The sequence below is a fragment of the Maylandia zebra genome, linkage group LG3 (assembly GCF_041146795.1).
Source record: "Maylandia zebra isolate NMK-2024a linkage group LG3, Mzebra_GT3a, whole genome shotgun sequence".
NCBI lineage: Eukaryota > Metazoa > Chordata > Actinopteri > Cichliformes > Cichlidae > Maylandia > Maylandia zebra.
This window is the reverse complement of record NC_135169.1, coordinates 43,344,635-43,361,420: the sequence shown is the minus strand read 5'-3', so window position 1 is coordinate 43,361,420 and position 16,786 is coordinate 43,344,635. Positions and strand designations below refer to the sequence as shown.

The window sequence follows — 16,786 nt, the reverse complement described above, 5'->3', positions numbered from 1 at the left end:
CAAACAAAAAGTGGGCAAGAAAGAAGAAGCACACAAGCTGAACTCGGTCCATCCAGTGTCTCGGATCTCGCAGGTAGAGTCAGGCCTGTTTTTGGAAGAACAACTCTTCCCATTCTTACCTACAGTAAGAGGAGATGAGTAGTTGTCTGTTTTGTCCACGCAATACAATACAAGCAACGCCCAGGAGCCAATCTGACTGGCACAAACACAGGGAGCAACATAACCTGTCTCGTTTAATCAACAGAAAACATGTAAATCTAAAAGCTGATGTTTCTTTCTTAACTAAAAATTAACCAAAAACTCTTAGGCTTCTCACTTTTTTATGTGGATATCGGTATGCGAAATATAACTTTAAAAGGTGGACGTCGGTTGACTTTCCACACAGAGCTGGGTTAATCATCATTCATAGCTATGGGGGGTGGGGGCTGTAGCTCAGGCTGTGTCTTAATGTTTTATTGTTTGCGTGCAGAGGTGAGTTTGATCCAGCAATAACTAGTAGGTCAGTTTATATTTAGTCACTGAAGTGAGTACAGTAAAACGCTGCCGCGTTGCGATTAGGGCCTTGCTCACTTTCACTCCTTTCCTTCATTTCTTTGATTGACTTCCCGCTTCCCCTAGTCTCTCCTGCCTCGCCGCCGTCCCCCATTCATTTTCTCAAGATTAGAATAATATGAAAGGGCAACTAAACAATCAGGGGAGCGCCACTCCTTTCCTGTGACGCGCCCAAGTGTGTGTTTGAAAGATCACCGCTGCTAAATACGTCTCAAATGACCAATCACAGCTCCTATCAAATGGCACACAATGACGGCATAAAAGGAAACTGATACCTCCTGAGCGCTCATACATGCACACTAGCAGGGACAGTTAGGCCAGGACGGCGTGCGTATCCACCCTAGACTTTTCTGGCTGGGACCCAACGGGCCAATCAGTGCACAGCAGTGGAGAGGTAACAGACAGAAGAGGACTTTAAAGGACACAGAAACAGCAGAGACGTAAAACAAAGAGAGCTTTAAACTGTTTTATGGCTCTGATGGGAGACTTGGCAAGGTGTTTATAGAAGGAGGAGGGGGGAACACTTAATACCCCTGTGAAGCATGGGACAGCTCTATAACTCTGTCATTTTGTTATATTTTTTCTGTCTATACCAGTTTGATCCCACTCTTCCACTCTGCCCGTAATCCTCTATTAACTTGCTTTCTTCCTCACTCAGCTGTTTCATATTTCTGTCGTCTTCAGAGTGAAAATGAAAAGCCGGCAAACATTAGAGCGAGAACGCGAACGTTCACATTTCAGCCACTTAGCAGGAGATCTGATCCAGAGTGATTTATAATGCGTGTTACTGTAAAATCACCAGAGACGGAGAAAAGATGCTGAATAAATGGAAAAATTAAGACTGAGACAAACAATAAAACATGAAAGAGAGCCGAGGTCCGTCCAAATGGAAAACATCATCGTTTATGGAGACGAAAAACAAGACTGAGAGGGGACTTGAACAAAATGAGCACCGCACAGTGTCTCAAAGTGCAAATAAAAACAGGGTGAACCGGGCTGAACACTCACATGAAAACTCGTAAAACACAAGAACAGTTGGACTAATCATGATTGGTCATGAAACACAAACACGCATGGATCAGTGCCAGGTTGAACAAGGCCCTCGTGTGCAGCCACCCGCAGCCCACGACACACACAAACACACACACTTAAAACTGAGTTTGATACTGAAACTGACATTACAGTCACACTCGTATCCTCAGCTAAACCTGAAACTGTAATCAGCATAAATCATTTTCCTGGGTTTGTCTACTTCACAAAATTTATTGTTTGCGTTGTTTCACAATGAAACCAGAACATCAGTGACATAGAAGCGCGTGCAGTTCACAACCCATCACACTTCACAGGCCTGTAAAACAAGAAATTTGAACTGGACGTTTAGCTCAGTTTGGGTGAAGTGACCATCGTGTGCAAATTTGCAACTAAATTCTCAATGCTGTAAAATCTCAAGTAGCCTATAAGCGAGACGGCCGGGTTTAACACTGTTAAGCATTGTTCAGGTGTGTGCTGTGACCAATGTCTGAGATATTTTATATTGCAATTTGAAAGTTCTGTATATTAGCTGCCAGGCATGACTACTGAACAAGAAATTGAGGAAGAGGAACTGCTTTCACTTTGGTCCCTTTCATCATTATAATCCTAGCCAAACCGGTTGTTGGCATGCCATCACATTCAGGCAGATACCTTGGTTTCCAAGTAACTGGTTGGGGAGAAATAGGTCTGAGTAGGGGCAATGACAGACTACGATAGAAACGAAGTCAGGCAAGAACTTTGTCGGGCTAAAGTAGCTTAGCTTAGCCTAACTTAAAGCAGCAACTGTTGAATATATATTTAATGTGTTGATTAATAACCTTGCAGGTATATTCAGACAACAAGATTAAGTATAAACATGCAGGCAAGTAGACACAAACACCTGTATGTCTTCTACCAACTTCGAGCCGGTAGTCTGTATGTCGACAAAAGAAGCAAGTCTTTACAGATACTATGCTAATCAAAATGCATATTTGAGTGGTGTCTCTAAAGAAAGAGAAAATTAAGTACATCTTACAGGCTGTAAATGAGCCAGCAGTTTAACCACATTACCAAATCTGTACCTGCAAGTAAAACAGTGACAGATATACCCTGAGTACCCACAACTACAATTAACAAAGAATGAACTAATTGTTTGGGTTGTGAGTCGTGTTTCTATTTGCATGTGTTTAATGTGACATAACTGATTTTTCCTCAAAATTGACATTTTCTTAGTTTTTATTGTTATTAGAACAGTATTAATAAAATTTTGAGCTTGTTTAAAAAAAAAAAAAAGAAATTGTACTTGGACAAATCAAATCACTTTTATTGTCACATCACATGTGCAGGTACATTGGTACAGCACATGTGAGTGAAATTCTTGTGTGCGAGCTTCACAAGCAACAGAGTTGTGCAAAATACAGGGTTAAAGGGTAGGTAGTGGTAGGCTGCTGGGGAAAAAATAGCAGACGTATATATAGAAGACGGGTTGTTTCAGCTTTCATGAAGCAATAGGTGTTAATTTGACCTTGAAGGTTTATGCAATAAAATTCTGCAGGTGTGCAAACATTTGATTACTTACAAATCCCATTTCTGTACAAAGGCTGTGTTGAAACAATCTGGGTTACTATACCCTCTAAATCTTTACTGGGAAAATGCTGTAGTGCAGAAAAAGGTGCTGTGTTTCACTATCAAATGGTGAGAAAGGAGGAGAGATTGGTCGGTTGGTGGTTCATTTTACAGCAAGATAATGATCTAAAACTTCAGAATAAAAGAACCCGACAGTCGGCATCAAATGACCTCGAAACCCCACTAAAGAGTTTTAGGAGGAACTGGACAGAAGAGTGAAAGCTAAGTACAAGTGAAACACATTTATACAAATGTGTTTGCTCAGCTGTTGAGCGGCTCAAAAGTTTATTTTCTATTTAATATTCAGAGATCTATTTTTTTTAAAAGGGCCTTTTCATTTTCACTTCAGAGTCTGAAACATTACGCTGCACAATTCAGGAAACTGCAAAAGACTTGAGCAGTAAAGCCACACATACTGATAGACGCAAACACACAGAGACAGGGTGGCAGTCTCATTAGCTACGCCGAGAGAACGACACGTCTGTCAAACAGAAACGCACACATGCACAAGCATCTGCTCACACAATGGATTCGATACCGTGCAGCGTCTCAGTTCTTCTCGCAGAGAAGAACTGAATTTTGACACTGTGCGTGATTTTTGTCTGTGCGTGCGTGTCTGTGTGTGTGCATTAGTGTCACTATGTTTCCGTCTATACAGGAGTTAATGGGAAGACTCGGTCTGCCATGTGCTCGAGCAGATAATGTCAACAGAAAATAAAACACGGGGAGGAAGCTGTCAAAGTATCGGCCGACACGCTCAACTTCCCCTGTGAACCACTGTGTGTGCGCATGTGTGTGTGTAAAGATGATCAAGAGTGTGTTATGCAAGCCCCCCGCTCCAAGTTAATTCCTCTGGGGATGTCCGACTTGAGCAAGGGAGATAATCTCTATTAGATCTCTACTTATACCTGCCAACAGTCATTTTACTGACAATTCAGTTGGTTCATTTACAGACACACACAGAGCTGTGTAGCTGCAAGAGGCTGTTACTATACTTCCTAGCCTGGCATATCCACACGCATGCATGCACTCACTATTACCCGTTCAGTATACGGTTCTGGTTCATTAACGGCAACGTTATTACCAAATGACCTCTTTAAAGAGATACACACTTATTTAAAATCCCATCTCAGCCTCATCCACTGCCTAATGCTTTTTGTCATGTTGGATTTGCATGGTTCGTATCACTTTCACGCCTCCTGGGTGTTTTTTAAAACTCACACCACACACACACACACAATACCTGACATATCGTTGCAGGTTTTTGTTTGTGGTTTGTGTCCTACACGTCAGTCTGGTGAAGGCGTGCAAAATCACCGACCAAACCGGAAGTCTGAGACACAGGTTACATCCCTCAGGGGGCAAATGTTTATAAGCCCAGGTGGTATCGATATGACACCTTAAAGGAAAGAAGGAAGAAATGACAAGTGGAAGGAGGAAGGACAGAACAAGGGGAATTCAAGAAGAGTAGAAGAAGGGAGGAGGGATGAGGGAAGAGGGGGCAAAAAAAAATTCCCCAGAACCCCCATGCCGCGTCTGAACTACTTCCTGCCCACTTTCCCACGCCAAGAGAGAGAGAGAGTGAGAGATTAGAAGTGCTGTTCCCCCCAAAAAACAAAACAAAAAAGACCAAACACTGGTGAGAACATGTATTCATTGATTAAAATCTAGAGGAAGAACAAGGACAGAAAACCTAGACAGCGAGGTGGAATGCTAAAAGAAATGGAGATCAGAGAGGGAGGAAATGTCATCCTTCAGTTTATATTAGAGGAACATCTTTTGCCTTATCCCTCTGATAGCTACCAGCTGCCCCAAGAGGGAGAGCAACATGGGGAAGGGAAACGGCAGGGAGAGAAGGACAAATTGAAGAAGGATTAGAAGTGTAGACAGAGCTGAAGCCAAACGTGTGAAAGAAAGGACAGGCAGTGTAAAACCGAGCAAACGGGAAGATTAGTCATTGGGCGAGGTGCATTTCACCTCAAACCAGGTGACAGCTGAGGCTGCTCTCCACCAGGATCGAAAGTACAGAACTGAATTGAGGTCAGTTTTATTCATTGGAAATGATCATCCGTGCTAGCACTGTCAGGACTGTTACCAAGCGAAAAACACTAAAGATGTGCGTTGCTGGCGTTGGTCTTTAAAACCATATGACTCATCACATCCCGCCATATTCGTTTCCCGTTTCTATTCTGTTTAACCCAGACATTTACTCTGCAGTGAAACAAATGGTAGATGGAAGTTGGATTGACAAGAAGAAATGGGAAAATCTCAGCCACGCTCAGTGGTTGATAAATAAATTAAATTAATATAAATAAATAAATGCTAATAAATCAAGTGCTGATTTATTAGCAGGCTAATCTATCACAGCATTTAAATAACCACAGGACATGCAAGGTGCATGGGTCACAAGCAACATATCAGCAGTATCGGTACATCGGCGCTGGCATCTATAGCAGCCTTTATCAGCTGGGCGCTCGTCCCGAGTTAAACTTTTCTCAGCTTTGCAGAAAGAGATGAATGCAAATACCAGCCAAGGACGCCACTGATAGAATATGGAAGGATGGTAAATACATTACAGTGACTGGAACCTTGAATGTCTACTAGTGACTAGCCAGTAGTCACAAAGCGATGTGCAGTGGTTGAACATACTGGCAGATTTACACAGATTTTGGCTGTCAGTTTAGTATAAAAATAGCAATAGAGGGCGACTATAAGAAAAAGGCGAAAACAGGAGTTTAAGGGGAAACTGGCACCCAGCTTCAATAGGCCTCAGTAGGACTGCAATATAAGATTGCAGGTTCAATGTTTTTTTGTCAGCCGTGTGAGTCGGGCTATAAGTGTCCCTTGCTCCCTCTCATAGGATGATTTCTTACAGCAAAAAATAAAAAATGCATAGAAACTAAAATGGCAAACAATAAACTTTTGACATTTTTATGTACTTATGGCTGTAGTTTAACATCCATCCAAATATGCTCCATTCGCCTCAACCTTACTGTTCTTTTAACCCCAGTAGCATCTGCATGATACCTAATTTAACCTCCTAAGACCCGAACTCTTTCATAGTATGCATTTTCAATTTCTCTTTGCTATTTGGGCTGATTGGGACCTGATGAATGTAAAAACAAAGAATTACCTGATTTTCTTTTCTTTTTTTTTACTGATTTTTGCTTCTGAGAAAAATGAGATCCAGATATGAGGACATTCGTTTTAAATTTCGATAGAACAGCGGCAGCATAATGTCCTCGTAAGTGGATATCAGGCCCTTTTAGAGCAAAATTTTGTATTTTGGTCTTGACACCTCAAAATGTGATGTCCACATATGTGGACGACAGGTCCTAGGAGGTTAAGACACAAATATAAAGAGGAGGAAAGTTTGGCCAGAGGACAGCAGAAGGACACGCTGCAGAATTAGCAGGAAGTTGCAAGCATATGTTGTAACAGATGTGTGGGTATGGGATGTGCATGTGGATCTTGTGTAACCCGCGACCACTGGCATGCACTCTGCGTTCAGCATTTAGCCACAGCTATTTACTCAAGTGGGATCTTTGGGAGTTAAGAATTATGGCAGGTCACAAGCCTTTACTGTTACAGATCTGAAGACGAAACGATGACCGAAAGGGGTTTTTGTTTTTTTTCCTCGACAGTGCCAAAGTGCTAAGTTTTTGCTTAAGGGTTGGAGGGCTGCAATGCCTCCTAGAAAGCTCCTCCATACTGGGTTCCTATTGGACCATAGCGGTCTGCTACAACATGCCTTAGGTTAGTTAAGTAAGGTCAAAGAAAACTTGTATTTAGGACGGTTACATTTGCAGTGTGTGCTGAGGCATCTCATCCAACAACATGTTACTCATCATAATGTCATGGGAAAACATTTAATGCCTCCATAAATCCTCAGAAATGACAGGCTGATTACCAAAAAAAAGAGCTTATTTGAACCCAAGCCAGGTTTTTTTAAATAACCATAAAAAAATAAACAAATTTAAAGTTTAAATTAGAAACTTTGCTGAGCTGTTATTTGCTCAAAGCAAATCAAGTAATTTGTTTTGAGGCCAAAATAACAAATGAACATGCAAATGATGTATAAATGCAATACCAAAAGAGTGTAAATAGCGGTTGAAGTGAAGTTGTTCTTTGACTAGACAGAGAAAACTCTTGTTACTGGTCATGTTCCTTTATCTCAGAGGCAAAGAAAGGAGCACAGTGAAGTGAAAGACAGGGGGAAAAACAGTGCAGACCAGTGCACGGTGGGGTGTGTCTGCCCACAACCACTGTGTACAGCGCGTGTGTGTTTGTGTTTCTGTCAGCAACAGTTGGTCGTTATCGGCACTAGCAGAGTTGAGAATGGATAAACCCGCACACCAAACACCTCTCGCAGAAGGATTTATTTAATGTGTGATGTTTCCCAGGACAAAGCTCTTCCACAGAACAACGGAAGACTTATGGGACGTTCTGGGCTCTGAGTATACACTCATACGTCAGAGGTCTCATAAGCCGAACCTCTGGACGTTACACAAAGATGGAGAGAGGGCGATAACAAAGAGAAGGAAGGGGGAGGTGCAGAGGAAGAGATGTGAAAGATTGCTGTAGAAGGATGGAGAAAGAAATTATCAGCAGGAAGAAAATCGCCGTGAAGAAAAAGTGTCAGCAAAGAGACGGAGATAAATGAGACCCTGGAAAAAAAGAAGAGAAAAGTAGAGATATATTTAAAGGGAAATGTTAAACAAAGCGAAGATTGAGACAAAGGTGACACAACGCAGATGGAGATAAGACAGGATGAGGAGAGAATTACCTGGTGAAAAAGGTGAAAAGGCTCAAAGCGACTGAGATAAACCAGATTTCATGAGGAAAAGTTATGTGAAAAGGTGAGAAAAAGGAGGCAGGTAATCCAAATAAAGTCAGCGCGGAATAAAAGGAGGGTAATAGAAGGGTGACGGATGAAGGAAGAGGAAAAGGGATGGAAACATGCTTCCCCTGGGCTGCACGTAGGCCAATATTTAAGTGGTTTGTTAGGGATGCTCTTCTCAACACAAGTTTACTTCTTTTCTTTCTTTCTTTTTTCAAATCAATGGCCCCACTGCATCCTGGGTGGTCAGCTCCTCTTCGAGTTATTCACAACAACATCTTTTCATCCACAGAGTAAATTTATTTCATGTTATGACATTACTGTTGAGCTGCAGCGATTAGAAGAACTATATGCTGGGCGGGAAACGGAAGAGAAACTCCGCTCAAAATGAAATCCAGAGGAGGGGTCGAGCTTTCATGCTTGCGTGCCTGTCCTAAATAAAATGCAATGTCACCTTTGTGGTACAACACATCCTCTTAAGTTGTTAGAAAAGTGCTTTTGACATTTTTGGGTTGCGGACTTTTTCGATGTCCTTCCAGGCCTTTGCTGAGATTCTAAAAATGACTCTAGTGAGTGATCCAGTTCCACTCAGTGACCACGGGCACCCTGAATTAAATGAATCAGGTTGATGCAATAGATCTTGATCAAGTCAACTGGGAAGAATCCTCAAATTAAATCCTCATAGATGACTTTGGTGTAAATCTCTGCTCTTTATCATTTAAATGTCAGAGTGGCAAAAATATAAAAATACACTGGAGAGCCAATATTTTGGGTGGCTCTATTCAGAGAAATGGGTTTCTTCCAGAATACCCTTGTCATCTGTGTAAAAGCGTATTAACTGTTCTCATTAATGATCGCTGGATATCTGTGTTGCAGTGTCCTCTTTCTTTTCAGCTCTGCTTGGAAATCTCCTGGGGAGTCGCAACGCTGAATTGAAGCTTCACTCTGGTATCGTTGAAATGACTACAGCCACTTTAAATTAGGACTTCTGTAAAGCCCGAGTGCATTTTTATACATTCAGGTGCACCTATTTTCAACAACACGAGCAACAGGACGTTTGCAAGGAAGATTTCCCCGAGCCCGATTCTCATTTGCTGTTCATTCTGAGAAAAGCTGAAGAAACAAATATAACAGCACTGGCCAGTCATTTTCAACATAACATCCAACATAATGAGCAAACACTATTAGTCACTGCCAGTCTGACCCTATCCATGTCAAGGACACCAGTGTTTCCCTGTAATTAGCCTTGGTGGCCTGAAGGTTTTTAAGGATTTTTCGTGGCCGCGGTCATCAGAGAGCTGGATTCCCGCTACTGAAGTAAGAATGGGGACCACAATCGGCCTTAGTCATGCCAACACTAACAAAGACAAAAGGCAGCAATGAAAGAAAAGTCAAACACTGTGGCACACGAGGCAAATGAGGCGGCACTACCAGCGCTTGCTGCTTGCATTTCCAGTAAGGCAGAGGGGAATCTTCCTCGACTTAGGCATTGGTGTAGTGGAAAGATAAAATCTGATATTATGAAAATCCATTGTTTGCATAACTGGGTTCACGCAAGCAAATGGACTGGAGTCGGCTTGACAGACAGTCCACCTAGATTTCTTTCATCACACTCACAGGGATTAAATCTAATCTGGCATTTAGTGCAACTTTATTTCAAAGGAGGCATTAAACTGATGTTCTTCTTATTTCAAAAAATAAATAAATAAAGAAACACCACAACGCAAATGATGTAATAACTAATCAGCCTTTTTCCACACATGGCTGGAGTTTCTCTGCTGTAGATCATCACGATTAGAAACACCCTGTTGGGTTTGGGTGAGGGCGCTGCCTTGATAGAGCAAGCAGGAGGGAGGGCACATCTACCCAATTACTGCCCGCTCTATTCTTAAATGGGTATAAAACAAGCACAACACCAGCTTGGCACTAGAGAATTGGCCAGTAAAAGACTGGAACTGTCCCACCCACTAAACAATCTCACGTGCAGCTGCATGGTGGTGAAGTCTAGAAAAGTTTCAGGACTACGGAGCATGTGTAGAAGTGTTTAGAGTCAAGCAAATAAGGAATCAGCATGTGTGTAACAGACGGCTGTTTATCATGGAAATGTTGTTTAACTCTGTAAAGCCTGGACCACAAAATAACTGCTGGAAAATTAGATTAAAAAAAAAAAAAAAAAAACTGAAGTGTTTTTATTGAACCTTTTGGCAACTTAGGAAGAACAAAAAGAAATGAAATATAAATTAGCCCATATGAGTTTTTATTTGTACATTTCTGGTACTTCTGGCATTTTTATGCAACTTAATGTTTAAAAATTTACTCAACTTATGCAACTTATTCAGGTTTTAAATCACACTGATGATGTAGAGGTCTCAAAAACTCTTCTAAATGAAGCTCAAGCTCGCATTAATTCAATTGATTAGTAATGTGAAACCGGTCTATTTCACTTTGTGACAGAACAACATGGACTCAATACAATCCGGTCTTCAAGCGATAACATATGAACCTTGCTTCCAGGTCCAAACTACTCTGCAATTATTAAGGCTGTTTTTTTAATGGTTTTAATGCTTTGTATCTTGTTATTTAACCTAAACAAACCCCTAAAAAACGTCAGTGGATGGATTATATCAGTGGCTCTGACTGAAGTTTGGTCCGTTTACAGGATCCTGCCATACAATTGCATTTCTCCAAAACCATCAGGAACCCTCACGTTAACTTTTATTGAGTGTAAAAAGGTTAACGTTCATCCTCCAGCGTCACTGTGCTAATGTGTTTATGTCATGCTAACCATAGCTGTGTAGCTAGCCACCACGTAGCATCATATGCCAGCTAGCCAAACGTCAGTAACCCTACAAACGTGACTGCTGTTTAGTTTTCTGTCTGTCAGTTATATATGAAGTTATAGCAGAGCTGTGAATTTTAATTTTTTCAGAAATCTCTCAGTCACAACATAGTATATTATGTTTAGGTTGAAACTAGCGAGCTAACTTCCTGCTAACTTCGACCTTCGTTAAATTTCATAAATCCTGTTTTCACAGACGCCTGTATTTTAAACTTAATTGTTACACCTGGCAGAGCAGCCAAACTGATCATTTTATTAAAGATTGAACAATTTAGACAGTTTAACTCTCAGTGATGCCGCAGTGTTCGTTTGACGTTGGGACCTGAAGCGGAGTTTGGACCCAGAAACAGCTAATGGCGTCAGACTTAAAGACCGGATGATGTTCTTTCAAAGCGCAACATCAAATCAAATCAAATCAAATCAAATCACTTTTATTGTCACATCACATGTGCAGGCACACTGGCACAGCACATGCGAGTGAAATTCTTGTGTGCGAGCCCCACAAGCAACAGAGATGTGCAAACACAACAACACAAACGAGCAAAATACAAGAATGGCCAACCTGAAACTAATAAATATATGTACAATATATAATAGTGTATGCATTTCTGGATGTGTATACTAAATATTTTCCTACGTGTGTGTGTGTGTGTGTATACACATTTTTACAAATTAAATAGTAAAAAAAAAATAAAAATAAATAAATAATAATAATAATAATAATAATAATAATAATAATAATAATAATAAAATATATAAAATCTACAAACATGTGATAAATCTGTGGGTAGGGAAAGAGTGTCCGGTCCACCTCTCACCTCTGCTTCAGTCTATACGGATCTCTGTCCAAATTACTGGTACAATTGTGTTGTGGGTAATTTAGGCATCAAGCTTGCAAAAAGAAAGTGCATAGAGTGTACCTATTTTGATTTTTTTTCTCTAATGACTCCGAGAAAACTAAAGATGTACACTGTTTAATCAGTGACATTGGAAACAGTGTGTTGTCCCTTTCCTCTCTTTCCTCAAATGCTGTCTCAAGTCATCTTTTTGTGAAACTATCTTCAGTCACAGTGAGCAGCTTTACCACCTTGTTGAAAACATTCAATGACTGACAATCTGACTCTTTGCTAAACAGTGTCACAGTTGCACCTCAGGCGACAAATGGCCTATTATCCTAATACCCCACACACACACATATATATATATATATATATATATATATATATATATATATATAAGTAAGACGTCAGGATAGAATGAGTATTTAAAGCTTGTGTCTGTTATGTGAATGCACAAACACATGCTGACACATGTGCAGGCCGACAGCGTGACGTGTGCTCTGGCCCAGTTATGCGCACACATGCAGTGCATACACATACTGCAAAACACGCAGACAGAACCCAGTGATAATATTGCCTATCAACAGGTCATTCCTTACATGCCTTTTGGATAAACAGACAGCCAGAAATAAAGAGGGAGAAGGTTTGTGCATGCAGAAGAAAGGGAAGGAGAAAAACAAAGTCACTGGGAAAGACTTTTGTTTGTGTGTAAGCGCGTGTGGGAGGGAGTTAATTGAGCTGCCCCTGTAATGTCATTTGATCCAGAAAGCCTTATAAAATGTACAGACCAGACCACCATAACCGAGATATACCGGTTATGTGAAGAGATGAGTAAAAGGATAACAGTGAGATATTGCCTATATCTCACTATATAACAGAAGGGCAGCTTTGTTCACAGGATTTGTTTATGGAAATGTTTATCCATGACAGCAGATTACCATATCCATACTCCAATATCAAAGGAATAACTCATTATGATCCCATACATCTACATACATAACCACAGTCAGAATCACCATCATGCTGCCAATTCCCAGTTTATTGCTGAATGCCTAAAATGCAAAATCCAATATTACTAAACTAATGGCTTAAACGTAACCTCTTAAGTCAAGGAGAGGAAGGACGGATGTTGTGAAGCAATAACACATGAATGGGGGGGGAAAAGAGATGGAGGATTGCTGATAACCACAAAGACTACAGGGATCAGAGTGAACAGGAGAAAACAGGAGACAAACAAGGCCAGGACAAATTGATGAAACCCATTTTGGTTGAACTAATGGGCCGGTAAAACCACAATAAGTGACACAAAGAGCTGAGGAAGAAACAGCAATTTAGAAAGACAGATGAAATATGTAGGAGAAGTGGGAGCGTAGCTATGTAGTGGTGTTAAAGTAGACAAATAACAAGTGTAATATCCATATTAGCACTCATGATGGTACATTAAAAACCCATTATGGTTAGAGTGGCTCATTTGTATTTGATCGTGTCCGAGTACTTCGGAGATGTGCGACAGTCTATTTGGCCGACTTTGAAGGTAATCAGTTTGTATGTGTGTAACTCTGTGTGTGTAAGACATCGAGTACGTCTCACCTGGCCAGCACCTATGGTCCAGTAGAGGAAGAATCCTTCCGGATCAACTTTCAGGTTTATCAGCGTCGGCTGTGTACTGTTAGGCTCCTAGGCGACAACAGAAATGTAGATGTTAAAAAATTGCAAACACAAAATAAAGGTCCAAGAAGAGAAAAAACACAATGTGCAACTCAAAACAGGAGCCAGTGTTTATTACAATGTGGGTCTTACTTTTTATAGATTTGGCCTTGAATTTGATGGGGTATTATGTTGGAACATTATCACAACACACAGTGAATTAAGGTCTCAAACACTCGCTCTCTGTCATTGTTTGCTAGTAAAAAAGTTTAAATCCTTCAAAAAGCTGAACTATCCACAGGGTAAAGACCTCTAAAGTACATTTCTGAAATTAAAAAGTGAGCCACGCCAGCGATGAAAGAGGATACTGGTATTACATCATGAGGCGTCAGCAGGAAGACTGGGAAACAACTATATTCTGTAATCTAAGATAAGCATGTAGCTTGTACTATAGCAGAATATAGATCATTTCAAAAGCTATGATTAATATTAATACGCTTGCAAGTACCTTGCTAACTAACTAGACATAAGCTGATAAAATAAATAACTCAACAGCATTGTGAAATTTGGTATTTTCGGCCAACTACAGCCAGTTTGTTGGAGTTTCAGCCAGCTGTTCCATAACATAAGGCAATCAGGCCCCACCAATATAGGATTTTAATATTGATACTAATACTGATATTTGGCGATTTCTTAATTTGATAAATAAGCTGAATTATTTTTGTCTATGATAGAAAAAAAACAAACAGATTTGACTAACATTTGTTAAGTCTAGTTATTTATGTTAAACCTTAAATCATCGCAGCCAAATGACTATTTTTAAATGACTTTACTTAAAAATATAAATGTAAGTAAGTGTAAAATCTGTACTTGCATAGCAGAGTGTAGTATTTAGGTCAGTCTCAAATTGCTCTGTAGTATTTTTCATTAGTTTGTTTTTGAATTTTAATTTTACTTTAGCTTTTATTAGCCTCCGTGCTATTTATAGTTGTTGTTTTTGTCATAATATGGGTGCCGTTTGTCAGTGGCACATTAAAGACGTTCTAAACGGGGATCGGAATGTGAACGCTTGAGTCAAACAGAGTCCCAGTATCAAACATGTCCACGGATGCATCCTCAGATTGACTAATCAGACTATATTGAAAAGACTGTAGTCTAAAATTAAAGGCGTGTTATATATATTTAATTTTGGGGGGTTTTTTTTGTTTAACAGTTTTAATATAGTTGTAGTTAATTATAAAAAAACAAAAAAAACAAAAAAACGTAATGTGTGAAAATAGTGAGAGGTATTTACCATTGATAATTAAAAAAAAACAGTGATTAGGTAAAACACCTGAACTTGGGACTGCTTTCACACTTTAATCATTTACATATTTATTTACGAGGAAAATGCTGTAGAAAAGAAAGTCATCGCACATTTCATGGACTACATAACTCATTTGCTTATTGTTGAACCGGGACAGATACGCTTTGCTAACACTTTTCAAGGAAAATCACGACCCATCTGTATAGTAGCAGAAGAAGCACGGACTCAACAGATGGGAAAATCCTAAATGCTCGCTACTGACTGAAAGTTTGTTGTTACCATCAAAATTATGGCCAACCTACAAAAATAATAAGACCCAGTTAGTATAAAACTCTACTTTGTTTAACTTTATGACATTGTAGATGGACAGAAAGACAAAGGAAAGGACACCGTGTGTTTATGTCACATGTTGCTCAACAGCTGTTTTCAAGCTGGAAACCACAAACTTTAACCAGCATGACGATCTCATTCATGTGCAGCATAATGATGGCACAGAAGCCTGAATCAACATATCATTTGCATCATCATTATGGAGTCGTACGCAAGATACGATGACCACATGCACAAACACAGGCACACAAATACACACACACACAGAGCTTCTGGCTGCGTAATTACAGTCACACTCTGGTCCAACAGACAAACACATTGTCAAGACTGCCCGGGAAACAGGGATGTTGATTCAAATTGCTATTAAAGTGACAGACTCACAACACCAAAGCATCAACTTAACAATATACTTCTCATAATCGGATTATAAAGAGAGAGAAGGACCTCCTGGTAACCACATAAAACTTTCTCACTATCAACTTAACAAAGGAAAGAAGCTTTATAATTTCATTAATGTGTGGTGAAAAACATATGCGGCTATCATGCGAGTTCAACAAAGCTGAAACATTAATAACTGCAATTTTAACTCAAACACAAAAATGAAGCGAACAGGAAAAAAGCACTAGAAGGCTTCCACACAAAAAACAGAGTGGGTTGATAAAATAAGTGATGGAGGCAACTGGCAAAGACAGGAAAACTTTATGGGACTCCATAAAGGACTGTAGTCCTTAAGTATACTCTTGTATACTTAAAGTACACAATTTTTCTTTACGTCTATAAAACAGTTATAAAACGGCTAACAATGCTAACAGTTTTCATTTATACTTTATATCCAAAAAAAGGGAATAAATGTGCACCATATTAGTTTAGTGTTTTCATTTAAACCCATGAGCTATCCAAACAACACATATCTTGTGATATATTGTTATCTTTCACCATCTGTTACCTTTGGACAGAGCCTGGCTAGTCGTATTTCCTGTTTTAGCTTTTATGCTAAGCAACAAATTTAGCGTCTAATGCTGGGCTTCTCGTGTTACCAACCCTAAGCAAAAATATTCCCAGTGTTTCCCAAACTCTTAAAATGTTCCCTTATAGACTCCTTGCAAAACATACATTACATTTTAAGCTGAACCTACCTTCATTTTAGGCTCCAAGGTTGGCTAACAGAGAGCGCAGGTTAGCAAGAGAGGTAAATAAAGGAGAAAGACAAAGGTTTAAGAACAGGATAGAAGTAGGTGGATGGGAGCAAGAAAAAAATATTATAATAGAAAATAAAACAAAATGTCAGGAGAGGTAGCTGAAGTTAAATCTAATGCTGTATCTTAAATCAGCCTCATTTTTCTAACTTGACCACGCATAATGTCAGCCATTTTATTGTTGCTATAGTGACTAGCAATGACTGAGTAGACAAGGGGGCGATTTTAGACCCATCATCAGGCCTTAATAAGCAGCAATATGTTCTTTTAAAAGTGAGCTGCGTTAGCTTAGTTAGCAAGAAGCAGCTATAACACAAAAACACAGTCTGAAGCTCCAGCCAGCTCTAGAGATACCAGGAGTTACTGCTTCGCTCTGAACAGAAACTCACTGACAGAATAATTTGAATGCAACTTCAAATCGTGAAGTCAAACGTGCGCTTAATCACTGAACTCGTGACCTCTGCTTACTCACTGGTGCAAATGGAATGCTATACATACCCAATTTCATGCTGTGATTACCATCTTAAGGCTGTGACCTGATGTCATGGCCTCTTTTCAGCCGGTGATTGGTCAGAGCAAATGTCTTGCAGTGAAGCTTGC

The 16,786-nt window shown here is 39.9% G+C and overlaps 1 protein-coding gene across 3 annotated transcripts in view; it reads right to left on the bottom strand.

Moving 5' to 3' along the window:
* Positions 1–16,786, bottom strand: part of plcb3 (phospholipase C, beta 3 (phosphatidylinositol-specific)) — a 60,588-nt gene that overhangs the window by 28,432 nt on the left and 15,370 nt on the right. For 2 of the 3 annotated variants that reach the window (XM_076881893.1, XM_014411103.3), the window contains exon 2: positions 13,298–13,384. In XM_076881893.1, coding sequence (XP_076738008.1) covers positions 13,298–13,384 — 87 coding nt within the window. Of the gene's footprint in view, positions 1–13,297; positions 13,385–16,126; positions 16,353–16,786 lie in introns of those variants that run through there. The other variant, XM_014411104.4, reaches the window with a different exon arrangement.